This window comes from Choloepus didactylus, chromosome X, assembly GCF_015220235.1.
Source record: "Choloepus didactylus isolate mChoDid1 chromosome X, mChoDid1.pri, whole genome shotgun sequence".
NCBI classification, from domain to species: Eukaryota; Metazoa; Chordata; class Mammalia; order Pilosa; family Megalonychidae; genus Choloepus; species Choloepus didactylus.
The window spans coordinates 77,009,638-77,034,248 of record NC_051334.1 but is presented as its reverse complement, the minus strand read 5'-3'; the positions used below and the strand labels follow the sequence as shown (position 1 = coordinate 77,034,248).

General features: G+C 37.4%; 1 protein-coding gene across 1 annotated transcript in view; it reads left to right on the top strand.

Moving 5' to 3' along the window:
• PHKA1 (phosphorylase kinase regulatory subunit alpha 1) overlaps positions 1-24,611 on the top strand; it is a 277,140-nt gene that overhangs the window by 228,154 nt on the left and 24,375 nt on the right. Inside the window, 7 exon segments of the mRNA XM_037821427.1 lie at positions 821-997; positions 2,553-2,644; positions 3,501-3,640; positions 16,493-16,649; positions 17,108-17,187; positions 18,913-18,991; positions 19,132-19,261. Coding sequence (XP_037677355.1) covers positions 821-997; positions 2,553-2,644; positions 3,501-3,640; positions 16,493-16,649; positions 17,108-17,187; positions 18,913-18,991; positions 19,132-19,261 — 855 coding nt within the window.

Genomic DNA, 24,611 nt, shown 5'->3' with positions numbered 1-24,611 from the left:
TGGTATTTATTCAAACAATGTGCTTTTCCAGCTATCAACACTGCAAATAATTGTGTCAAGTCTGAAATGATAAGCATCCGCAGGGTATATGTGTAGTTTTTGTTTCCACTATCCATAGTCAGAGATAATGTTATAGAAGCTATATTTGGGGACAGGGTACCCAGGAAGGTAGGGACCATATCTATCTTTTTCACTACTGAAACACCCGCACCTAGTACAGTACCTGGTACGTACTAGATATAAAGGTGACTGGACAAATGAGGTGACTAAAGAGACCAGTGCAGCCGGTAGTCCTTCCTGCACCATGCTTTCATGAAGATTGTTCTTTCATTAGCAATTATAGCTGCCATTTATGGAACCTTTCTGTTTTCAACTAGGCTCAATGTTTGATGGAAGATTTCTGCCCTTTCCTGACCCTTCCCCACCAGTCTCCTCATACTAGTGTGATTTGAAGGGCCCTGTTCTCCTCATCGTCCACCATTACCACCACCACTACCTTCTCCCATATGTATATATGCACAGATTGTGAAATGCTTGCTCCACCTGCCTTACAATAAGCTCTTACTGCTTTCAGAAGCCCTACCATTGTCTTAGCAAAGTTGAATAACTGATGGATCCTGGTAAATGGCCATAGCTTCTGAATGACTGCAGACTTTTTTTTTTTTCTCCCATGAACTAAAAACAACCTAATTCTGGGTGCTGTGTTGTGGGCACAAGAGCCAGTCATTCTGTTTGCTGGAGTAGATTATGAAATAACTGAAGTCTTCATTTTTTTTTCTTTCCACCCTCCCCACCCCACCCCATCCCACTAACCTTGCAGCTCGTTGTGGTGATGAAGTTGCTCGCTATTTAGATCACCTTTTGGCACACACTACTCCCCATCCTAAATTACCCCCTACCTCACAAAAGGGAGGGATAGATCAGTTCCGAGCTGCTGTGCAAACAACCTGCGACTTAATGTCCTTGGTGACCAAGGCCAAGGAGCTGCATGTACAGAGTGAGTAATGCCTTAACTTGCTGAATTTGGCACAAGTTAACATGGACAGGGGAACTGGGATTGATTAGTGTAAGCAGGAACATGGTTTCATTCACTGATTTATCCAGCATCTAGAACAGCATCTAGATCACAGTAGACACTCAATAAATATTTGTAAAATTAAGCAACTAGGTATCATTTTGCTTTGTATAGTGCTATGTAGTCTGATTGAACCAGTAATGTGATGAGAAGAGGAAGAACAAGAGACATGGGGTATACTGAATTTTAACATGAAAGTACTCGAATGTTGAAAAGGGTTTTTTCCTTTGGAAAAATTACTACTTTAAAAGTAATTCTATTTAAAGATAAAACATCACCAAAAACTGTTGCAAAACAGCATGCAATGGAGTGGGAGATACTCTTCCTTCAGTAAGTACATTTGGAGCCCTAAGACCAGCTGTAACTTTTACAGTCAGCTCCAGTAATGCAGAGCTGTGTTTGTCTAATACAGTGCTCATTCTTCAACAACTTTGCCATTCTCATCCCCATGACCACAACCCTTCTTCCTGGTATTTGTAGTGAAGGATGTCTTCTACTATACCCTGACAGGATTAGTCATATTTTCAAGGAGGGTTCAGTATGTCTATGGTAGCTGCATGTGAAAGGAGAGAAGGGCTCCTTGGTCACATCTAAAAGGACCTGAATGTTAACATTTTACAGATGATGAAAATGATTGAGATCCATGCTCTTGCTGTCTAAAACCATATTGACCAATACTAACTAAAGATATTATATGCAAGCATCAGAGAATATTTTAACATTTAGAAATAGGGCAAAGCTTAGCATGCCCTTTGAGTATGGTCGCTTAAGAGAGAACTTACGTTAAGAGAGGTACTTAGTTATACTTCTAGATCGTGAGTCAGGAAAGTTGAGTTTGATTCTCAGCTCTGCTACTTACTTGCTTGAACAATTATTTGAGCTCTGTATCTCTCTTTCTGTATCTGTAAAATGTTGAAAATGACAGCATAGTCTCTCTTTTAGAGGTTATGGTAAGTATTGCAACAATGGACCATAAGTAAAAATCTTAGGAATATCTCAAAGTTTGTCAACCACTACATTTTTTTGATTCTCTAGACAGGATTATCCATTTCCCTATTCTCAGAGAAAACCAGTGGCTAGCAGCCAAATATTCTCCTAGGGAAGTCCAGAAGACAGAAAATATAATTGGGTTCTTTCTGTTATATGTGGTATTCTATCAAAGTATCACTGATAGCACCATTGTAGTATTGATTACATTAGTAGAATTTAATATCTTGTATGTTCAGGTGATGGTAAAATTCTAGACAGTCAATTTAAAATATATTTATTGATTAGTTGGACATTCTTTAAATTTTCTAATATTAATATTTACTTTCTTTGTGACTACCAAGAAAGGATAAATTTCTCATTGTTCTTATTTGTAAAGAAATGACCTGTATGTGCTTTAACTAGGAAATTATCACTATTGAGGTCAACTCTACATTTTTATTCATCTCATCATCATTTAAACCTTACCATAAATGTCAGCTTCTTGCAGATGTTCACATGTATCTTCCTACGAAGTTATTTCAGGCTTCTCGGCTTTCATTCAGCTTACTTGACTCACCTCATCTCCCACAGGAAGACCAGGTAAATATTATCATGAGGTACTTCTATCAGATTTTTTTTATGTTTTTATAGTTTTATTAATCCTCTGGTGAAAAACCTACACAATCACAGATCAAGTCATTGAAGAATCTTTACTCCTTCTTTTTGCCAGCATCAGCATTGGCCTTTGCAGTCCCCCTGACTTTCTTCATTCTGTTCTTTTTTCTTTTCATACAGACCATGTCTTGCATGTCTGTGTTTGGGTTCATTTTTCTTTGCATAATCCAAGGAGTCATAAATCATGCCAAAGCCATTTGTCTTGCCACCAACAAATGGGTTCTGAATCCAAATACAAAGATGACATCTTGTGTAGTCTTGTACATTTTGGCTAGGTTTCCTGAATTTCTGTCTTAGGTACTGTTGCCTTTCCAGGGTGGATAACGTCGATGACCATTTGTTTCCGCTGAAGTATTCAGGTGGTCATGAATATCCTGGTCCAGATAGTTACCATGTCATTCATGATGGCGGATGATCCTCAAGTAGCCAGAGAGGAAAAGAGCTCTATCAGCTTTTTGAAAAACTGCCATCTTTACGGAAAATAATAGAACTAGCCATTATGGTTTCCATTAGTAACTGTGGTAGACAAAATGCTGTCCTGATGACATATATGTTTTTTTAGTTTGCTCTTAAAGTGGGCAAATTTCTCTAGCCAGGCTTTAAGAAAGCTAGATTGCTTATCGTAAGTCTTGAAGGATTCATTATTTTTGCTTTGCTTTTCATCAACATTTAGGGAATTCTCATGGAAAAGGTTTAGAGGTAAAAGATAACTCACTCTAGGGCTATATTTAAATTGAGCACCTGTGGACTTAATTTTCTGTTTTTCTTTCTGAAACTAAAGGTTCCCTCTGTTCGTGTAGAAATGCATCTTCCTAGAGACAAGTCTGGGGAGGTGGACTTCAAAGCACCGGTTTTACAGTTGAAGGAGAGCCCAAGCTTACAGGAGCAAGCTGATACCCTCTACATGCTGTATACCATGAAGTAAGTGATGGATATTATCAACCTACTTTAAATTTCACATAGTGAGGAAGTACAGCATAGTAGATAGAGCATATCGCACATAGATCTGGATTTGAATACTGTGCCAGTTTGAATGTATTATGTCCCCCAGAAAAAGCCATGTTCTTTGATGCAATCTTGTGGGGCAGACAGAATAGTGGGGATTAAGTTGGAACGTTTGAATTAGGTTGTTTGCATGGAGATGTGCCCCACCCAGCTGTTGGTGGTGACTCTGGTGGGATACTCCCATGGAGGTGTGGCCCCACCCATTCAGGGTGGGCCTTGATCAGTGGAGCCATATAAAACATGCTGACTCAAAGAGACTGATGGAGTGCAGCTGTGAGTGACGTTTTGAAGAAGAGCAAGCTTGCTAAAGAGGAACGTCCTGGGAGAAAGCCATTTTGAAACCAGAACTTTGGAGCAGATGCCAGCCACGTGCCTTCCCAGCTAACAGAGGTTTTCCGGAAGCCATTGACCATCCTCCAGTGAAGGTACCTGATTACTGATGTGTTACCTTGAACACTTTATGGCCTTAAGACTGTAACTGTATAGCCAAATAAACCCCCTTTTTATAAAAGCCATTCCATCTCTGGTGTTTTGCATTCCGCAGCATTAGCAAACTAGAACAAATACAGTTTAGCAACCCTCTCACTGTGTAACATTAAAGCCTCAATTGTCTCATCTAAAAAAGGCAGTTTATAGCCACCCCATAGAATTGTTGTAAAGATTAAACAAGATATAGTATCTATAAAGTGCTTAATACAATGCCTGGCATGTAGCAGGTCATCAATAACTGAGAACTATTATTATTATTATTATTATGGTTATTACTAAGCCTTCATCGTTTGGTAAAACTACAAATAAATAAAAAGATATAGTTTGTTAACACAAAATAAGTAAGAATATGGAGGATTATAAGAAAAAGAAACAAATATTTCTGAGCATTTACTATGTGTCAGTCACCCTGCTAGGTACATTATATCTAGGTACCTTAAACTCAACATGTCCAAATTGAACTCCTCTCTCCAGCTCCCCATACTCCCTACACATATGCAAATAATGTGTCCTTCCTCCTTTATTCATGTTTGACCACCCTGCAGAGGCGAGATGGACCTCACCAATTTGGTTCAGATGTTGAGACTGATGATGCCACACACGTGTCAAGAGGGTGTGAAAAGTTTAATACTCACATAATGAAGCTTTTGTGGGAGAGCAGGGGAGGCTCCCAAGCTGGTCCAGAGATGGCTTGAGAGAGCAGGGAAAGGAGACTGGATTTGGGGTTTTATTACGATTAGGGGTATTTGGGTTTGGATTGGCTTTTATAAAGGGGATTTATTAGGTTACAGATTTTCAGTTCTAAGTCCATAAAAGTGTCCAAACTAAAGCATCAACAAGAGGATCACTGAGGAAAGTCCAATGGGGTCTGGAACACCTCTGTCAGCCTGTCATCTGGGAAGGCACGTGGCTGGCGTCTGCTCATCCTTTTCTGCCAGGTTGCATTGCTTTCAACTTCTGATTCCAGTGGCTTTCTCTTTATGTCTCTGTGGGTTCTCACTTAGCTACTCCAAGGCAAACTCTGGGCTTCATCTTTTAGCTTAGCATCTCCAAACATCTTTCCATCTGCATCTCCAAGCAGCTGGGTCTCTGTCAGCTCTGAGCGCTCTTTCTTCTCCCTGAGCTCTCTTAAGGACTCCAGTAAACTAATTAAGAGACACCTTGAATGGGTGGGGTCACATTTACATGGAAACAAATCAAAAGATCCCACCCACAGTAAGTCTGCCCCCACAAGAGTGGATTAAAAGAACATAGTCTTTTATGGGGTGTATAACAGATTCAAACCAGCACGGGGATGAGTGGGTGAGAGTTCCCACACACAGGCCAAGACTTGCATGGTTTGAACTCCCCACCCCCACCCCAGCACCAAAGAAGATGCCTCTGGGCTTTCTTATCAGCTTGCCCAGATGTGGGACTGAAGGAGAAGGGGGAGTGGTGGGTCTTGAAAGCTGTCAGCAGTCAAATATCAAAAATAGAGTCCAACTCTTAAATTTCCCACCTGTTGGTGGAACCAACACTTACCTAATCATGAAGCTAGAAACCAGTAATCATTCTTAATACTTCCCTCTGCTTCTACCACCCCACATCCAGTTAATTGCCAGTTATTTCCAGTTTTACCTCTGAATATTGCTCTTCTGCATCTCCAGCAATCCTGGTCTTTATTCAGGTCTTTGTCTCTCACTGAGACTGTTGCTCCAGCTTCCTAACAAGTCTTCCCACTTCTATTGTGTTCTCCTCAAGTCCATCCTCCACAGTGGAGGGCAAGTGATTTTTATTTTTTACTTTTCATGATAGAGATGTTCAAACTTAAACAAAAGTAGAGAGAATATTACAATGGACCCTCATGTACCTATCACCGAGCCTGACAATTATTAACACATGGCTAATCTTGTTTCATCTGCATCCTCTCCCTCTCCTCACCCTGAATTATTTTGAAGAAAATCCCAGACATTTTATCAGTTTATTCCTAAATATTTCAGTAACATTTCTAAAAGATAAGGAATCTCTTAAAACATAGCCACAGTGGGACTTGTTGTTCTGGGTAAGATGGAATAGATGTTCTTCTCCCTATTCCTCCTGCTAAGTACAGCTAAAAATCTGGACATTATTTATAAAACAAACCTAAGTCTCTGAAAGGTGGAGAGAAGAAGGCAGACCAGCTAAGGATTTGAGGATCTGAGGAACAACATGGTGGTGAGTTCTCTGTGTTTTCTTTTCACCTCATATGCCCTGCACTGGGTGCTAGAGAAGAGAGCAACCTGAAAACACCAACAAGCACAGACAAAAAAGCCACAAGAAAAACCTGTTCTTTCTAGACAAAGGATTAAGAAAGGAGCAGCTTACAAGTCACAACATTTAGACAATAACTGGGCTACACCAGCCAAACACCACGGGAAAACTGCAGCATCACCTCTGTCAGCAAAGGCTGAGTGGGAAGTCCAGTCTTTCGCTCTCACCCAACTGTAACAAGGCAGGCACTGCTGTACCTTCCCTACTGCCAGGGTGGTGTCAGAGAAGGCTGAATAGGGATCAGTAGGGATCGGACTTTCATCCCTACTGGGTAGTAGGAAGACCCCCACACACAATAGTACCAGTGGCAAACACATGGGGAGCCTGAACCTCCATCCCTATTCAGTGGTAATGAGAGGCCCCTTCCCTTTCTGCTGGTTTAGTGACAGAGGAGGCCTAGTGGAGATTTAGGGCTTTAATCACTGCTCAGTGATAATGAGGCCATCCCCTTGGAGTGTCAGTAGAGGCCACATGGGGAGCAGTAACTGGCACCCCTCCTCCTCCTCCCAGCCAGGATGGTATCAGCAGAGGCCTAGTGGGGAGCCTGAATTTCCACCCCTGTCCAGCACTAATGAGGTGCCCCACCACCACCACCACTCCACCACCCATATCAAGGAAAGCTGAATGGGGACCTTAACTTCTATCCTCACTAGGTAAGTAAGGAGGCAGTATCCCTCCTCCCCTGGTGGTACAGTATCAGAGGAGGCCTGCTAGAACAGAAGATATAAATAAGATCCAGATGTTCAGGATACTACTGAAAATCACTGATCATACCAAGAACCAGGAAGATCTCAACATGAATGAGAAAAAAGCAGATGTTGGGAATATCTGACAAGGATTTTCAAGCAGCCCTCATAAAAATGCTTCAACAAGCAATTATGAACACCCCTAAATGAAAAATAGAAAGTCTCAGCAAAGAAATATAAGATATAAAGAAGAATCAAATGGAAATACTAGAACCCAAAACTATAGTAACTGAAATGAAGCAGTAGAAATGTAGAGGACAGAATCAGTGAACTTGAAGATAGAACCTTAGAAATTATCCAGTCTAAACAACAGAGAGAAAATAGACTGACAAAAACATGAAAAGAGCCTCAAGGACTTGTGGGACTATAAAACATATCCATGATGCCATTAACACATCTAAAAATTGTTATAACAATTCCTTAATATCAGTAAATATCCACTCAATGTACAAATTCCTCCAATCATCTCATAAATGTGTTTTTTGCAGTTGATTTATGTAATTCAGGATCCAACGAAGGTCCATGCTATTACATTTGTTTATTATGTCTCTTAAGTCTTTTTTGATCTCTGGGTTCCCCCTTCCTCTTTTTTTTTTTTTTTTAATCTTTGCAGCTTATTTGTTGAGAAACTGGGCTGCTTGTCCTGTAGTGTTTTCCATTTTGCTGATTGCATACTCGTGATATTGTTTAACGTGTTGCTCCCTCTCTGCTTTGTATTTTCTGTAAATTGGTAGTTAGATCTAGAGGCTTGTTAGATACAGTTCAATGTTTTCAGGCAAGACAACCTCATAGGTGGTGCTCTGTACTTCTATTACATCATATCAGGAGGCACATATATGTCTGCTTGTTTATCTTTTGTCATGTTAAGATTGGTCAATGAGTTCAGGTATTGTTAGCCTGATCTGTCCTTTATAAAGATCCTCATTGGCTTTTCTCCTAATGATTGTAGCAAACATTGATGGCAAGGGTCTGAATCCATTATTTTATTAGGGGTTCTAAAATCATGGTCATCTAATTCTATAGAATGATCTTTTTAAGGTACTCATCTTAGTAGTTCTCTCCCATATTTAAAATACTTTGATTTTCTTCTTTTAATCAGAGGGAAAAAAGCCAAGATTCTTAATATGGCTACAAGAACCTCTATGATTAAAGCTCCTGCCTATCTGCCAGACTAATCTGTCATCATTCTATGTCCTGTAATTGATGTTGTAGCAACATCAAAGTAATGGTAGTTCCCCACCAGTGCTATATTGATTCTTATTTCTGTGCTTTTGTTCATGCTATTTTCTCTGCATGGAATTCCCTTCCCCCTTTTCTTCACCCTGTTGACTTGTACTCATCCAATGAGACTTAGCTTTATGACTCCTAAGGAGTCATCCTGAAACCTCTTCATCCACCACCCCCTGCTATAATGCCCTGTACACATTTCTGTGTGCTTTACTTTCATGATATATGTTATATGTATATCTCACCCCACTGGAATAAACTCCTGAAGATCAGTAACTATGTTCTATTTATCTTTGTAGCCTCAGAACATAACCAGTGGTTGTCTTACAATATAGGTTGGTCAAATATTGAATTTCTTCTTTTACCCTTTATACTTTTTCTATGAAGTAGTTGGTACCCACAGTTTTACTGATGGGGAAACAGGTTCAGAGAGGTTGAGCAACTTGTTCAAGGTCACACAGGTAGAGGAAGAGATGGGATTAAAAACCTTGGTTTGTCTAACTCCAAAGTCTATGCTGTTTCTATCAAACAATACTGTTTAATAAGTGGGAAAGACATGGATCTTATTTTATTGATGACTGTTTCTTTCCTATTTTGGGGTAAGATACTTTATTCAACAAATAAGTTGAGTGCTTATTACATGCCAGGCACAATGCTAAATGCAGGATAATGAAAAGATCGAGAAGGTGAAAGAAGATAAAGAATAAGGACACAATGGCTATAGCCTTGAGTGAAAATTGAAGATTCAGAAGGGTAGTTAAAATGGGCAAATCAGGGGAATTACTCCTGAGAAACTCATACTTTCCCACCGATTCAGATGGCTCATCCACAGTTAATTATCAACTCTACTGCTCATTGACCTTGTGAATTTCCTTCATCAGTCCTGTGTATACTAACTTCACCATAAGATCTGAGTGAACCTTACAATCTCCCTAAAACTAGTAGTCCAGGCATTATCAAACCACATGAGTAGAGTGTGTATAATATGCTGCATGGGTTATAAATCAATTGGAATATTACTTGTGGATTTCAGAGTAAAATGGGAGGTGGGGTTTCCTGTGTTTGTTGACTAGTATTCCTTCTGTGAATTGTCTATTCATAATCTTTGTTTCTCCTCTGGGTTATTTATATTTTTCTTATCTATTAAATGTTTATTATTGATTAAATGTTACTCTTTTATTTATTATACAGATTGCAGATATTTTGCCCAAATAATTTGCTTTTTAAATTTGTTTATACACCTTTCTCTATGTAGAGTTTAGTTTTTCTATAGTTAAATCTGTCGATCTTTCTCTTTGTGGCTTCTGGGTTTCTTGTCATAAATGGGGGGCCTTCCCTACTACCCTCCCAGACTTTAAAAACTACATTAAATATGTTTTGTTATTGTGGTCAATTATATATAACAAAATTTCCTACTTTAACCATTTTTAAGTGTACAGTTCAGTGGTATTAAGTACATTCATAATGTGTAACCATCACCATCTTTCCAGAACTTTCACATCATCCCAAACAGAAACTCTGTACCATTATCATGCAATAACTCCCCATTCTGTCCTCCTCCTGACCCCTGGTATCCTCTAATCTACTTCTGTCTCTATGATTTTGCCTACTCTCATTGATTCCGTTTCCCTAGAGAACCCTAACTAATACATCTAGATACAATCATACAGTAATATTTGTCTTTTTGTATCTGACTTACTTCACTTAGCATAAAGTTTTCAGGTTTATCCATGTTGTAGCATGTATCAAAACCTTATTCCTCTTTATGGCTGAATCATATTCCATTGTATATACTGCATTTTGTTTATCTATTCAACTGTTGATGGACACAGGTTGTTTCTGCTTTTTGGCTTTTGTGAATAATGCTACTGTAAACATTGGTGCACACATATCTTTGAGTTTTGCTTTTCAGTTCTTCTGAGCTAATACCTAAGAGTGAAATTGCTGGATCATATGGTAATTCTATGTCTAACTCTTTGAGGAACTGCCAAACGGTTTTTCGCAGTGGCTGCATTAGTTTACATTACTGCCAACATTGCACAAGTGTTCCTATTTCTCCACATCCTCGCCAACACTTATTATCCATTTTTTAAAATAATAGCCATCCTAGTAGGTGTGAAGTGGTATCTCATCCTGGTTTTGATTTGTATTTCCCTTATGTGTTGACTAATGATGTTGAGCATCTTTTCATGTGCTTTTTGGCCACTCGTATATCTTCTTTGGCGCAATTCAAGTCTTTTGTCCATTTTTTAAATTGGGTTGTTGTCTTTTTGCCATTGAGATGGAGAAGTTCTTTATAGATCCTGGATATTAAACCTTTATCAGGTATATAATCTGCAAATATTTTCTCTCGTTCTATGGCTTGTCTTTTCACTGTCTTGATAGTGTCCTCTGATGCACAAATATTTTCGATTTTTTTTATTGGAGTAACTGTAAGTTTACGGAAACATCATGCAGAAAGTACAGAGTTTCTACATTCCCCCCGTCAAACGCACCAAAGATTTTTAATTTTGATTAAGTTCAATTTATCTATTTGTCCTTTTGTTATTTGTGCTTCCAGTGTCATATTTGAAAAACCATTGTCAAAATCAAGATCATGAAAATTTTTCCCTTTGTTTTCCTCTAAGATTATATGGTTTTAGTTCTTAAATTTAGGTCTTCAATCCATTTTGAGTTAATTTTTCTGTATGGTGTAAGGTAAGGGTCCAACTTCATTTCTTTGCATATGGAAATCCAGTTTTCCCATTTTTTTCACCATTTGTTGAGAAGACTGCCCTTTACCCATTGAATGGTCTTCGCACATTATCAAAAATCGATCTGCGGATTTATTTCTGGGCTCTCAATTATTTTGGTCCATATGTCTATCCATATGCCATTCCACTCTGCTTTGCTTACTTCAGCTACTGCAGCTTTGGAATCAGTTTTGAAATCAGAAAGTGTGACTCCTCAAATTTTGTTCTTTGTCAAGATTATTTTGGCTATGCAGGGTCTCTTGAAATTGTTTATGAATTTTCAGATAGATTTTTCTGTTTCTGCCAAGAGGACCATTGGGATTTTGATAGGAATTGCACTGAATCTGTAAATCACTTGGAGAGTTTTGCCATTTTGACAATATTAAGTCTTCCAACATTAACACTAGATGTCTTTCCCTTTAAGTCTTCTTTAATTTCTTTCAGCAGTGTTTTGTAGTCTTAAGTTTACAAGTCTTTCATTTCCTTGGTTAAACTTTTTTTTTAATTATTTCTTTTGAAATAATTTCAAACCTACAGGACAGTTACAAAAATACTACAAACCCCATTTGGAGAATGGCAATATACCCTCCTCCCCCAGATGTTCAACTCCACCAACTTTTAACATTTTGCCATATTTGCCATGTCTACCTACCTGTCTTCCTGTTTTCTAAAAATTTGAGAGTAGGTTGTATACATCATCCTCCTTGAACATTGATATATTCCTGTACATTTCCTAAGAACAAGGATATTCAGTTACATAACCACCTTAAGTACAGTTATCAAGTTTAAGAACTTTAACATTAATTAAACCTACCAGTCTGTGCTTCAATTATTTCATATGTCCCAATGTCCCTGTTGGGTATTTTCTCTATAATTAAATACAGTTTGAGATCATGTATTGCTTTTAGTTGTTATTGTCTCTTTAATCTCTTTTTTTAAATTGTGAAATATATATACAACATGAACTTTCTCATCTCAAGTACTCCCAAACATACAGTTCGGTGGGATTAATCACACTAATTTTAGGTTGCATATACGTTACTAGAATAAAATTAAAAAAAAATCATACTGCTTCATAATACAAACAGTTATCCCTAATGTAAACATGGACTATAGTTAACAGCACAATTATAAAAATGTTCTTTCCTAAGTTGTAACAAATGTACCGCAATAATGCAAAGTGTTAATATGGTGGTATATGGGAACTCTGTATTTTATCCATGAATTTTTCCATAAACTTACAACTTTTCTAATTTTTTTAAAAAGTTAAAGAAGGAGAGGTCAGGAGATGGACAGCAAAGACTGTAAAATGTTAACTGTTTTACCCTTATATAAGTGAAAGGCAAACAGGGTTTTTGTACAGTTTTTATCACTAAGAACTTCACTAACATCTCACTAAGTTTGAAATTATTTCAGAAAAGTTAAAAAATTTTTTTAAAAACTATTAACTCTTTAATCTACCTGGAATTTTATTTTTATATATGCCTTTCTACTCAGCCTTTCTACAGTCAGATTCACTGTCTTTACCAGAAGCTTACTGCAAGCAGCTTTCCTGACCCTTTTCATGGTATTGTCATTCTTTCAGTCAACCAGACTTGAAACTGTATCATCATCTTCAACTCCTCCCTTGTATTTGCCGCCCCCTTAACCATCACCAGTGCCTTAGGGAAACAGTGGCCAAATCTACATTTCATATGATCTGAATTTCAACTGTTACCTTCCATTGCTCTCCCCTCACAATGTGTGTATGAGGCCCACCAACACAGCCTACGTATAGTACCCCAAGCATAGTCTATATATCTATATCTGCTTTCATACCTTGGTTCAAGTTGTTTTCTCTGCCCAGAATACACTCCTTTACCACACTCCATCTTTGCTTGTTGGAATTCTGTCTCTCCTTCAATAGCTATTCACCTCTCACCTCCATGAAACTTTCTCTTATCTGTAGGGATAAAAATAATCCTTCTTTGACTCTGAGATCTCATGGTACTTCTTTATTTTTTTATATAATTTTTTATTTGGACAATGTCAGAAAGAAAAAAGTTGAAGGAATGGTATAAAAAATATCTGGACATCCTTCACCCATATCCCAGATTCCTCAGATGTTTACATTGACTACATTTGCTTTTTCCTTTTCTTCTTCCCTACAACCACCCCCATGTGTATGTGTGTATATACATGCACATCCATATATATACTCATATACACATATGTATTTTTTCTGAACCATTTGAGAGGAAGTTGCAGATGTGATACACTTCTACCCTTAAATCCTTTAGTGTTTATTTCCTAAAAGCAAGGAATTATTTTATGAAAACACAACACAATTGCCAATAACTGAAAATTAACATTAAAAAATACTGCTATCTAATCTACAGATTTTTGTCAGTTGTCCCAATAAAGTTGTTAACAAAAGAAAATCCAAAAGTCTGCGTTTCAGTCAGTTCTCATGTGTCATTAGTCTCCTTTAATCAGGAACAGTTCCTGAGTATGTTTCATGTTATTGATATTTTTTAAGAATACAGACCAGTTAGTTTGTAGAATTCCCCTCAATGGTTCTCTGATGTTTCCTCATAATTAAACTCATCTTATGCATTTTTTGCAAAAACACTACCAAAGCAATACTGAGTTCTTCTCAGTGTATCATATCAGGAGGCACATACTATGGATTCGTCCCATTGCTGGTAATGTTAATTTTGATCACTTTGTTTGGTTAACGTAGTATCTTTCAAGGTCCTCCACTCACTATAAAGTTATTATTTTACCATTTGTAATTAAAAAGTATCTTGTGGGGATATACTTCAAGACAATGTAAATATCCTGTTACTGCTCAAACTTTCACCCATTGATTTTTTTTAATGTTCAACTTCTTTACTTTTTTTTTTCAGTTTTTTTTTAATTCAGTTTTATTGAGATATGTTCACATACCATACAGTCATCCATGGTATACAGTCAGCTGTTCACAGTACCATCATATAGTTGTGCATTCATCACCCCAATCTATTTTTGAACATTTTCCTTCACCTATTGATTTTTGCATCCATTGATGAGTCCTCCTATAGCACTTTTTATTTCATATTGTTTTAAAGTTTAATATATTGAATAGGTAATACATTCTTGGGGTTAAGAAGTTTTTAAGTACAAAAGGCTATACAGTGAAAGGGTGAATAATTTCTCTCCCACCCCTCTTTCCCAGATACCCAGGCCCCCTCCTTACAGGCAATCAATGCTATTAGGTTTTTTGTGTATCTTTCCAGGAACATTTAATGTATATATAGATAAATACAGACATCTATGTGTATACTTTTACCTGTATTTATCCAAATGATAGGATGGTATTCACACTGCTCTATATGTTGTTTATTTCACTTAAAATATATATCTTGATGATCGCTGCATATATATTCCAGTCATCTATTGCTGTATAACAAATCATCCCAAAACTTATGACATAAAATAACAAAAATTAAAATTTTCTTCATTTTCTTTTGAGGGATGGTTCTAGGGCTTGCTGGGCTCAGCTAAGCAGTTCTCATTCAGGGTTTCTTAATAGTTGTAATCAGACAGTGTCAGGGCTGCAGTCATCTCAAGGCTTGCTCACTCATATGTCTGGGGGTTGATTCTGGATGTTGGCTACTAACTCCTACAAATGGCCGCTCCATGTGTCTCTCTCTTCCTCATAGCATGGTGACTAGGTTGCAAGAGTCAATGTCCCAAAAAAGGACCAGGTAGAAGCCACATTTTTTTATGACCTAGCCTCAGAAATCACATAGCATGGCTTTCATCTTAATCACAAGCATTCCCCTTGTGTTCAAGGAAAGGGAACACAGACCCTGTCTCTTGATAGGAGGAGTGTTGGAGTCACATTGTAAGAAAAGCATGTTGGATGGAAAATTGTTGCAGCCATTTTGGAAAATGTAATCTTGCCACAATCTAGATATACCTCATATTTTGTTAATGGTTGCATAGTATTCCATTGTTCCAATATACTATAATTTTTTAACCAGTCTCCAGTTGATAGACATTTAGACTATTTCCATTCATTATCACAAACAGTGGTATAACGAATAACCTTATAGTATATATACATCATTTCACATGAATGGAAGGAATTTATCCTACAGAAATACCAGAAGTGGAATTGCTAGATCAACGAACATAAGCATTTTTAATATTGATAGATATTTCCAATAGCTCTCCAAGGGATTGTCCCAATTTTTATTCCCTCCAGCACTATATTAAAATTGCATGTTTTCCAAAAGCCTCACCAACAGTATTATCAAATTTTGGGATTTTTCCGCAATCTGAGAGATAAAAATATTATCTCAGTGTAGTGTTAATTTTCATTTTTCTTATGAATGAGGTCGAACATCTTTTTTTGTGTTTAAAAGCCATTGATATTTTTTGCCAGTTTTCTTTTGTTGTTTTAATTTTCAAATGTTTGTTGGAGTTTATATATTAGGGAAATTGGCCTATGAATTGCAAATATTTTTTCTGTTTTTAGTTTGCTAAAGGTGGTATTGGCAGTAAGAATTTTTTTGTTTTTTTTATATCTGCAAACATATCAACCTTTTCTTTTATAGCTTCTGATGTATGTTTCATAGTTTAAAAGTCCTTTTCCCTCCAAAGTTATAAAACACTTACCCTGTGTTTATGTACCTTTATGTTTAAATCCTTGATAAATGTACCTTTACATTTAAATCTTTGATAAAGTTGGATTTCTGGTATGGATCAATTCTGGTATGGATCCAACTTTTTTTTTATATGACTACCTGATTGTTTCCATATCATTTACAGAATAATCCACCTTTATCATATATTAAATTCCTCATTTCATAGAACTTTATGTATCTTTTGTGGCATTTCATAGTTGACTTCTGTTATAGTAATTTTTATAACAATAATATATATGTATCCCTTAAAATAAGCACACATCCCTCTTACTTCTCTATTAGTTCCTTCAGTGTAGCATACTTTCTAAACTTTCAGTTGTTAGATTAAATCTTTGTCTTTAATTTCAGCTAAGTTGAAGCCTGTAAAGAATGTGGTTAAAAGAATGTATTTTGTCAAAACACAGCTTAAACTAAGACTTATTCTTGTCTAGGTATTTGACTTTCGGGGCTTACTGTCAATCATAGTTCTACAAGGATTAGTAGTAAATAACATTAGTTTCTTAATGAGGGAGACCTATCAGAAACAGATGTATTCCTTATAAGCACTGAAATAAAAGATTGTTGCTAGAGGCTTTATTTATAATTAATTTAGTCCTGGCTTTAAAATTCCAGAGGACCTGACAGGGACACTGGATTGTACGATGAAGGGGATGCTACAGTCAGAGGACTTCTTACTGAACTATATGGCAAAGTTGGAGGAATTCGACACTGGTGCCTGATCGAATACATATCTGGGATATTAAGGAAGAAGGTGGAAGCCCTTGATGAGGTACTAAACATTCTTGAAGTATTCTAGACATAACAAATATAATTGGGGAGGCTTTTTTATTTAAAGTTAGTTTCCATAATTGTTTTCTGTTAGGCAACCATAGCCTCTGTTCATTTGAAATACTGTCTTTCCCGCATAGTTTCTGATATTCCGATAGCTTTTTTGTTTGTGAATGAACCATAAAAATTGTAGGCTTGTAGGGGTGTTATAAGCTGTAAGAGTTCTAGATCTTAAAATGAATTTACCCTAGGCTAACAGTTTCTACCTCCTAGGAGATGAGAATAACTCATTATTCCTTCCTAGAAATCCCTCCTTTCTGATCTTCATGGTATTTCCTTAGGAAGAGCGTTTAATAGGCCATTAAGGGGGAGCAAAGATTTCTAGGCTCAAAGAAGAAATTTTCAGGGAAATCTGAAGTGTTATGGGAAGGAAAATGGTTTTATGCTGTCTCTTCTTAGGCCTGCACAGACCTTCTCTCCCACCAGAAACACTTGACGGTAGGACTCCCTCCAGAACCTCGAGAAAAGACCATCTCTGCATGAGTATAGTTTTTGGTTGGAGTTCATTAAACTGCTCTGAGCCTGTAAGGAGCTGTGTGGGATTACCACAATTCTCTTGCCCTGATCTGTCAACAGATAACTTCCTACATGTGTATATTTCCATCAGAAACACTCATAGAGAGGATGATGGTAATGACAATGCATGAGAAAATGAAAGAGGAAACTCAGAGGGAGTAGTACTCAAACTTTTTTTATTTATTGATTTTCCCAAAGTTCCCACTCAAAAACCAAACCAAAACAAATAGAGCAACTGGCATTGGTGCCCACAGAAGGTGAGCTATACTCTGGAAAAAATAGGTGGAAGGAAGTGTCTGGCTAGAGCACAGGGCTGATGATGAAACTCCGTAATGCTCAAGAAGAAATAAACGGGGTAACAGTCATCATCAGAGGGAAAAATGGGGACTTGCAGAGCATAATGAGGTGGTACCCCTCCAAGAATACTATAATTAGGTTGTTACTGTCTCAGTTCAGCCACAGCTTCCAAGTGGGAATAGCATCCTAGGAAAGGCTTGGGCTGGAGGGGGGATATGGGGGTAAGGGGTGTTGAATGCCAGACTGAGGTAGAAAGTTTAATTCTTACATGTGAGTCTTCCTTTTGCCACTAGATTAAAGCCAATAAAACTTATCTTCACTAAATCTGCTTAATTTCATGTTGTGTCAGTGCCAGAATTTAAATCTGCAAGCAGAATACATTTCTGAGAAATATTTTAGAGGGATTCTAGCTTCTTCCGTAAGTTTTATGAAAAATCTGTTTTTTCTTCCAGGGAGTAATTTCAAACAAGATATTCCCACTACCTGCCAGTTATACTTCTGTAACCAAGTGTCATGAGTTTATTTTGTAAACAAAACATGTTCCAGATACGGAGTACCATAGGGAAGAAATGAGGAAGAAGTGAGCAGAGATATTTTTCTGATGTCTTCAGACCACCTCCTTCCTAGTGTATTGCATGATTTTTGTTGCCTCTAGGATCCAGTTCAAACTCCTATGTGAAGGTTCTGAGAGACTGAAAAAGAAGTAATCCTAAGATCATGTGTCAGATGTTCCATGTGTCCACCATGGAACCTGTAAAGTTCCACTTATGCTTTTATGATAAACAGAGCCTTTTATTATAAATCATATCAATTTTTTGACTACTGTGGGCAATCCAAAAGAAGATGATGGCATGGTCCATGTCCCCATAGTGTTTAGTGTCAATAGGAGAGTCAGAAGTGTGGGAGATAATGTGCATATATGTGTGTGTAAAGTGATGGAAAGTATAGAAAATCAATACATCTATAAAGTGCGATTGTACAGTAATAAAGTGACTTCCAAAAGGGACAGGTTAAAATTAGTTTTTTACATCATAGCCATAATAGTTACCTGTCAAATGTTAAGGACTAACCATGAACGATGAGTCTGGAATGAGTCTGGAAGGATATCATGGGATATTTCAAATAGAATTTTGAAGGATGGGGATGATCCAGGTTGAGAGAGGAGAGGGATGAACTAATGCAGTAGTCTTCAGTTGATTTGAGGCAGAGTAGTTTGGGGAGACAATGTAACCTAAGGCTTCGAAATTTGAAGACTGGCAGATCCAAAATGCTATTGGTAAAGATGAAATACTGACGCAGTGACTTGTATTTGGGAAAGGCTGTTTTATTTTTTCAGTTCATTTAGGTTTAGGTGGTTGCAGAATTCTGTCCTTCATTGTCTTCTTCCTCAGACCTCTGCCTTATGAAGCACTCACTCAGCTGATAGATGAAGCCAGTGAAGGGGACATGAGCATCTCAGTCCTTACACAGGTGAGCAAAGCTGCAAAGCCTGAACTGGTAATTACTATTTTAAAGTTTATTTTCAATTGATCTGACAATTTCTTGAGGATACAAAATAGGTGTAATGAAATCTGGGCTATGATTTTTGTCTGTATCCATTCTGTGTACAGGAAATAATGGTATATCTAGCCATGTATATGCGAACCCAGCCTGGCCTTTTTGCTGAAATGTTTCGACTTCGAATTGGTCTGATCATACAAGTTATGGCCACAGAACTGGCCCACTCCCTTCGATGCTCAGGTATCCAATCCAGTAACTATTTTAGGCAGAATCCACTTTTTAAAGCTGGTCTATGTAATTTTGGAAGGGGACAGAAAGAAAGCTGAAACATTTTTATCAGTAACTTAGAAGCTTCACAGAGCAATCTTATTCCCATGTTAGGTAGTCATTATTTATACAGATCGGGACTGATATGATGACAAATTTATATATTGATTCTGCAACTTCAAAATTCTACCTTTTGAGGGGTCTGCATTCCAAATTCTACTTAACTAACTGCTTTCAGCCAAGTACATTTCCTCCTAACTCCTAGAGTGATCTGGGAAGTGTGCCATTCTTGAGTAGACAGTCTGAGTTAGATTCTGATTCAGGCAGTGGAGCTTGTGGACACCAACGATCGATTGATCATACTGTCAATATTCTGACTAGTCAGCATCTTGGACAAATAAACAAAGATGATATTTCAATCAATATTTACCTGACAGGACTCCCTTTAAAATTAACTATAGATATGTTTAGCAATATAAGTTTTAGTTAGAAGAATAATTGAGGCCTGTGGAAGCTGCAGAGCAGAAATCTGTGAAGTACAAGGAGATATAAAGGACCCCCATGACAAGATTCTTTTTTACCATCAGTTCAGATTATTATAAAGTATTTGTTTGATTTCAGCATGAATGTCAAAATTTATTGATGGCATGGAAAAATAAAACCACATTTATAAAACTCATTTTAGCCATTGTTTCAGTTAAATTTCCCCAAAAGGCCTTTTAACTGAGCTGCTAACAAGTGGTTAAATTTATTGGTTTGCGTCTAACCTAAATCAAACCCGTGTTATAATGTATATTGTAAATAACCCTTTTAAGAAAGAGAGATAATGATTTTATACCTACCATGTGCCAGACACTGCTCTTTGTTTTACATTTATATACATTATATAATTTAATATTTAAAACAACCCTCTGGAAAAGAAGAGTCCCACTTCTACCAATAAGGAAACTGAAACTCAGAAAGGTTATGTAACTTGCCCAAAGTGGCATGGCTAGTCAGTAAGAGGGGTTTGAATCCAGGTCTTTCTGATTCCAAATGATTTCCAGTCCACATCATTGTTATAGAGGAAGCTAGGATATTATTCTTTACCTATGGTATCAAGAGATGTTTTACAAGATAATCTGGTTGCTCAATAATAAGCCTCAGAAGAGGAGGGATAAACCCCCAAACATTCTTCACCTTTTATGAATTACCTCAGGATAACTGTGTCTGATATTCAAGTCTCTTAACACTGTGGCCTCTACCTACCATTTCAATAATTCTTCCCACTAATTTTATCAGTCTCATCCTTGGAGATTGATGCCTTCTCTGATAGACAAAGCACTTACTACCTATACCTCTTATTTGGCAGTTAGTATGTGCAATATTTTATTGTTGTTTATCTTGTTTACATGTTCTGTCTCTCCCAAATAGATGCTCAGCCTCTAAAGATCAGGCATCCTGTCCTACCTTTTTGTACTAACATTGCTTAAAATCATGACCTACATATAGCAGATTCTTTTTTTTTATTAAATTCAGTTTTATTGAAATACATTCACACACCATACAATCATCCATGATATACAATCCACTGTCCACATAGTTATGCGTTCATCACCACAATCTATCTCTGAACATTTTCCTTACATCAGAAAGAACCAGAACAAGAATAAAAAATAAAAGTGAGAAAAGAACACCCAAATCATCCCCCCATCCCACCCCATTTGTCCTTTAGTTTTTATCCCCATTCCTCCACTCATCCATACACTAGATAAAGGGGGTGTGATCCACAAGGTCTTCACAATCACACTGTCACCCCTTGTAATCTACATTATTATATAATTGTCTTCAGGAGTCCAGACTGCTGGGTTGGAGTTTGGTACTTTCAGGTATTTACTTCTAGCTATTCCAATACATTAAAGCCTAAGAGGTGTTATCTATTTAGTGCATAAAAATGTCCACCAGAGTGACCTCTCGACTCCATTTGAAATCTCTCAGCCACTGAAATTATTTTGTCTCATTTTGCATCCCCCTTTTGGTCAAGAAGATACTTTCAGTCCCACGATGCCAGGTCCACATTCATCCCCGGGAGTCATACTCTGCGTTGCCAGGGAGATTTACATCCCTGGGAGTCGGGTCCCACGTAGGGGAGAGGGCAGCGAGTTCACCTGTCGAGATGGCTCAGTTAGAGAGAGAGAGGGCCACATCTGACCAACAAAGATGTACTCAGGAGGAGACTCTTAGGCACCATTACATACAACTTTAGACTCTCCTTTGTGGTAATGAGCTTCATAAGGGCAAGTCCCATGCTCGAGGGCTCAGCACATCAAACCGCCAGTTTGTGACAACATCAACACCAGTCCAGGTGAGGATGTCCAACACATCCGCACCTTCCCCCATATCCTCGAGGCTGGGGAGGGGGAGGCTGTAAATATATTTTTTATTATCTGCCCAAATTACTCTAGGATGTGTCACTATTTCACTCCAACCTATACTAACCTACCATATCTCACTTCCTATTCAAAGTTCCATGCAATTGTGGTGTTTGAACAAATCGACTGTAGAGTTGTACCGTTTAGAAAATTTAGATCCTGTACCAAATAGATATCTATTCCCTTGGTCTCATATGAAATTGAAGTTTTAAAACACGATCAGTTTCAACCTTTACCCTTTGGCCTGGCTTGCCCTGGTCTTAACCAGACCTGCTTCATTCATATCACTAATTGAAGTCTGGGCTGTTTTTCAGCTTTTTTTTTTTTTTTTTTTTTTTTTTAAAGTGGCTGTATGCACTAATACTGACATTCATATCTGCCAAGCTCTAGCTCTGAGTTTCAGGTGTCTCAGAGATATGCATTGTTCCAGAGACCAATCAGGTTATACGCTAGGGGATCAGCATCTCAAAGTTTAGAGATAGGCCTTACAATTCAGGGATAGAGTTAACTGCTGTAAGAGCTTACAATCTAGGGACTATTACAATTATTGTGTCCACATTAGGCTATGTTCTAAGATTCAATTCTGAGTTTACACATTGTAGTTAGTCCATATTGGTGAGGCATCATCCCTCTCACCACGTTTTCTCCAACACTTTTATTCCTATATATATATTTTCCTACAATGTTATAGAGTTATATTCACATACCATACATTTATCCACAGTGTACAACAGTTGTTCATGGTATCATCATAAAGTTGTACATTTATCACCACAGTCAGCACTTGAACATACTGATTACTACAAGAAAAATTGTTTGTTTTTTTTTTTTTAGCAATAAGAAAAAATGATAAAAAGAAAAATAACATGTCATACAATACAATATACTACTAAGGACAGCAAATAACACCACTACCAAGAATCCCATATTACTCCCCTATATCCCCCTCTCATATACATTTAGCATTGGCATATTGCCTTTGTTACATTTAATGGAGGTATATTACAATCTTACTGTTGACCATAGACTCCAGTTTGCTTTGATTATGTTTTTTCGTGAATACCATCCCTTTTTCAAATTTCTACATGGTTCACATTCATTTGCTTTCCCACATGCAAAAACATTTTTATATTTGTATATTTAATAACAGTCATTGACCACTCCAGTTTTTGCCACGTTATACAGTCCCAGTCTTTATCATCTATCTTTACCTCTGGTGTCATACATTCTCCTATCCCACCTCTTTCAGCTTTACTCACAGACATCTTTGTTCAGTGTACTTACAATACCGTGCTACCCTCACACAGTATTATGCTGCCTATTTCTGGATCTGTGCAATCAATCCTAAACATTCTGTAGTCCTTCAGCATCAAATGGCTGATCTCTGCCCTCTTTCTATCTCCTGGTCGCCTGTGTTGTCAGCTTTTAACTCCCAAAGTTTGTTCATTAATGTCTGTTCATATTAGTGAGACCATACAGAATCTGTCCTTTTGTTTCTGGATAACTTCACTCAACATAATGTCCTCAAGGTTCGTCCACATTATTACATGATCCATGTCTTTGTTCTGTCTTACAGCTGCATAATATTCCATCATGTGTATAGACCACAGTTTGTTTATCCACTCGTCCTTTGATGGACATTTGGGCTGTTTCCATCTCTTGGCAATTGTGAATAATGCTGCAATAAACATTGGTGAACAAATGTCTGTTTGTGTCTTAAGTTTCAGTTCCTCTGAGTATATACCCAGCAATGGAATAGCTGGGTCATATGGCAAATCTATACTTAGCTTCCTGAGGAACCTCCATACTGTCTTCCAGAGTGGTTGCACCATTCTACCTTCCCACCAACAATGAATAAGTGTGCCTCTTTCTCCACATCCTCTCCAGCACTTGCCATTTTCTGTTTTTTGGATAATGGCCATTCTGGTAGGTGTGAGATGATATCTCATTGTGGTTTTGATTTGCATTTCCTTAATAGCCAGTGAAGTTGAGCATTTTTTCATATGCTTTTGAGCCATTTGTATTTCCTCTTCAGAAAAATGTCTGTTCATGTCTTTTTCCCATTTTTTAATTGGATTGTTTGTCTTTCTGTTATTGAGATGCAGGATTCCTTTATATATTCGAAATATTAAACCCTTATCTGATATGTGGTTTCCAAATATCATCTCCCATTGTGTAGGTTGCCTTTTTACTTTTCTGACAAAGTCCTGTGATGTACGAAAGTGTTGAATTTTGAGGAGATCCCATTTGTCTATTTGTTCTTTGGTTGCTCTTGCCTTGGGTGTGAGGTCTAAGAAACCACCTCCTTTCACAAGATCTTTAAGATATTGCCCTACATTTTCTTCTAAGAGTTTTATGGTCTTGGTGCTAATGTTTAGGTCTTTGATCCACTTTGAGTTAATTTTGGTATAAGGTGTGAGATGGACATCCTCTTTCATTCTTTTGGAAGTGGATATCCAGTTCTCCAAACACCATTTATTTAACAGGCTGGTCTTTCCCACTTGCTTCGGCTTCACTGCCTTATCAAAGATCAGTTGTCCATAGATGTGAGGGTCTACTTCTGAACACTCAATTTGATTCCATTGATCAGTATATCTGTCCTTATGCCAGTACCATGCTGTTTTGAGCACTGTAGCTTTGTAATATGCTTCAAAGTCAGGTAGTGTGAGACCTCCCACTTCATTTCTCTTTCTCAACATTTTTGGCTATTCGGGGCACCTTACCCTTCCAAATAAATTTAGTTATTGGTTTTTCTATTTCTGTAACGTAAGTTGTTGGGATTTGAATTGGTATTGCATTGAATCTGTAAATCAGTTTAGGTAAAATTGCCATCTTAACTATATTTAGTCTTCCAATCCATGAACATGGTATGTTCTTCCATTTTTTCAGGTCTTGTTAAATTTCTTTTAGCA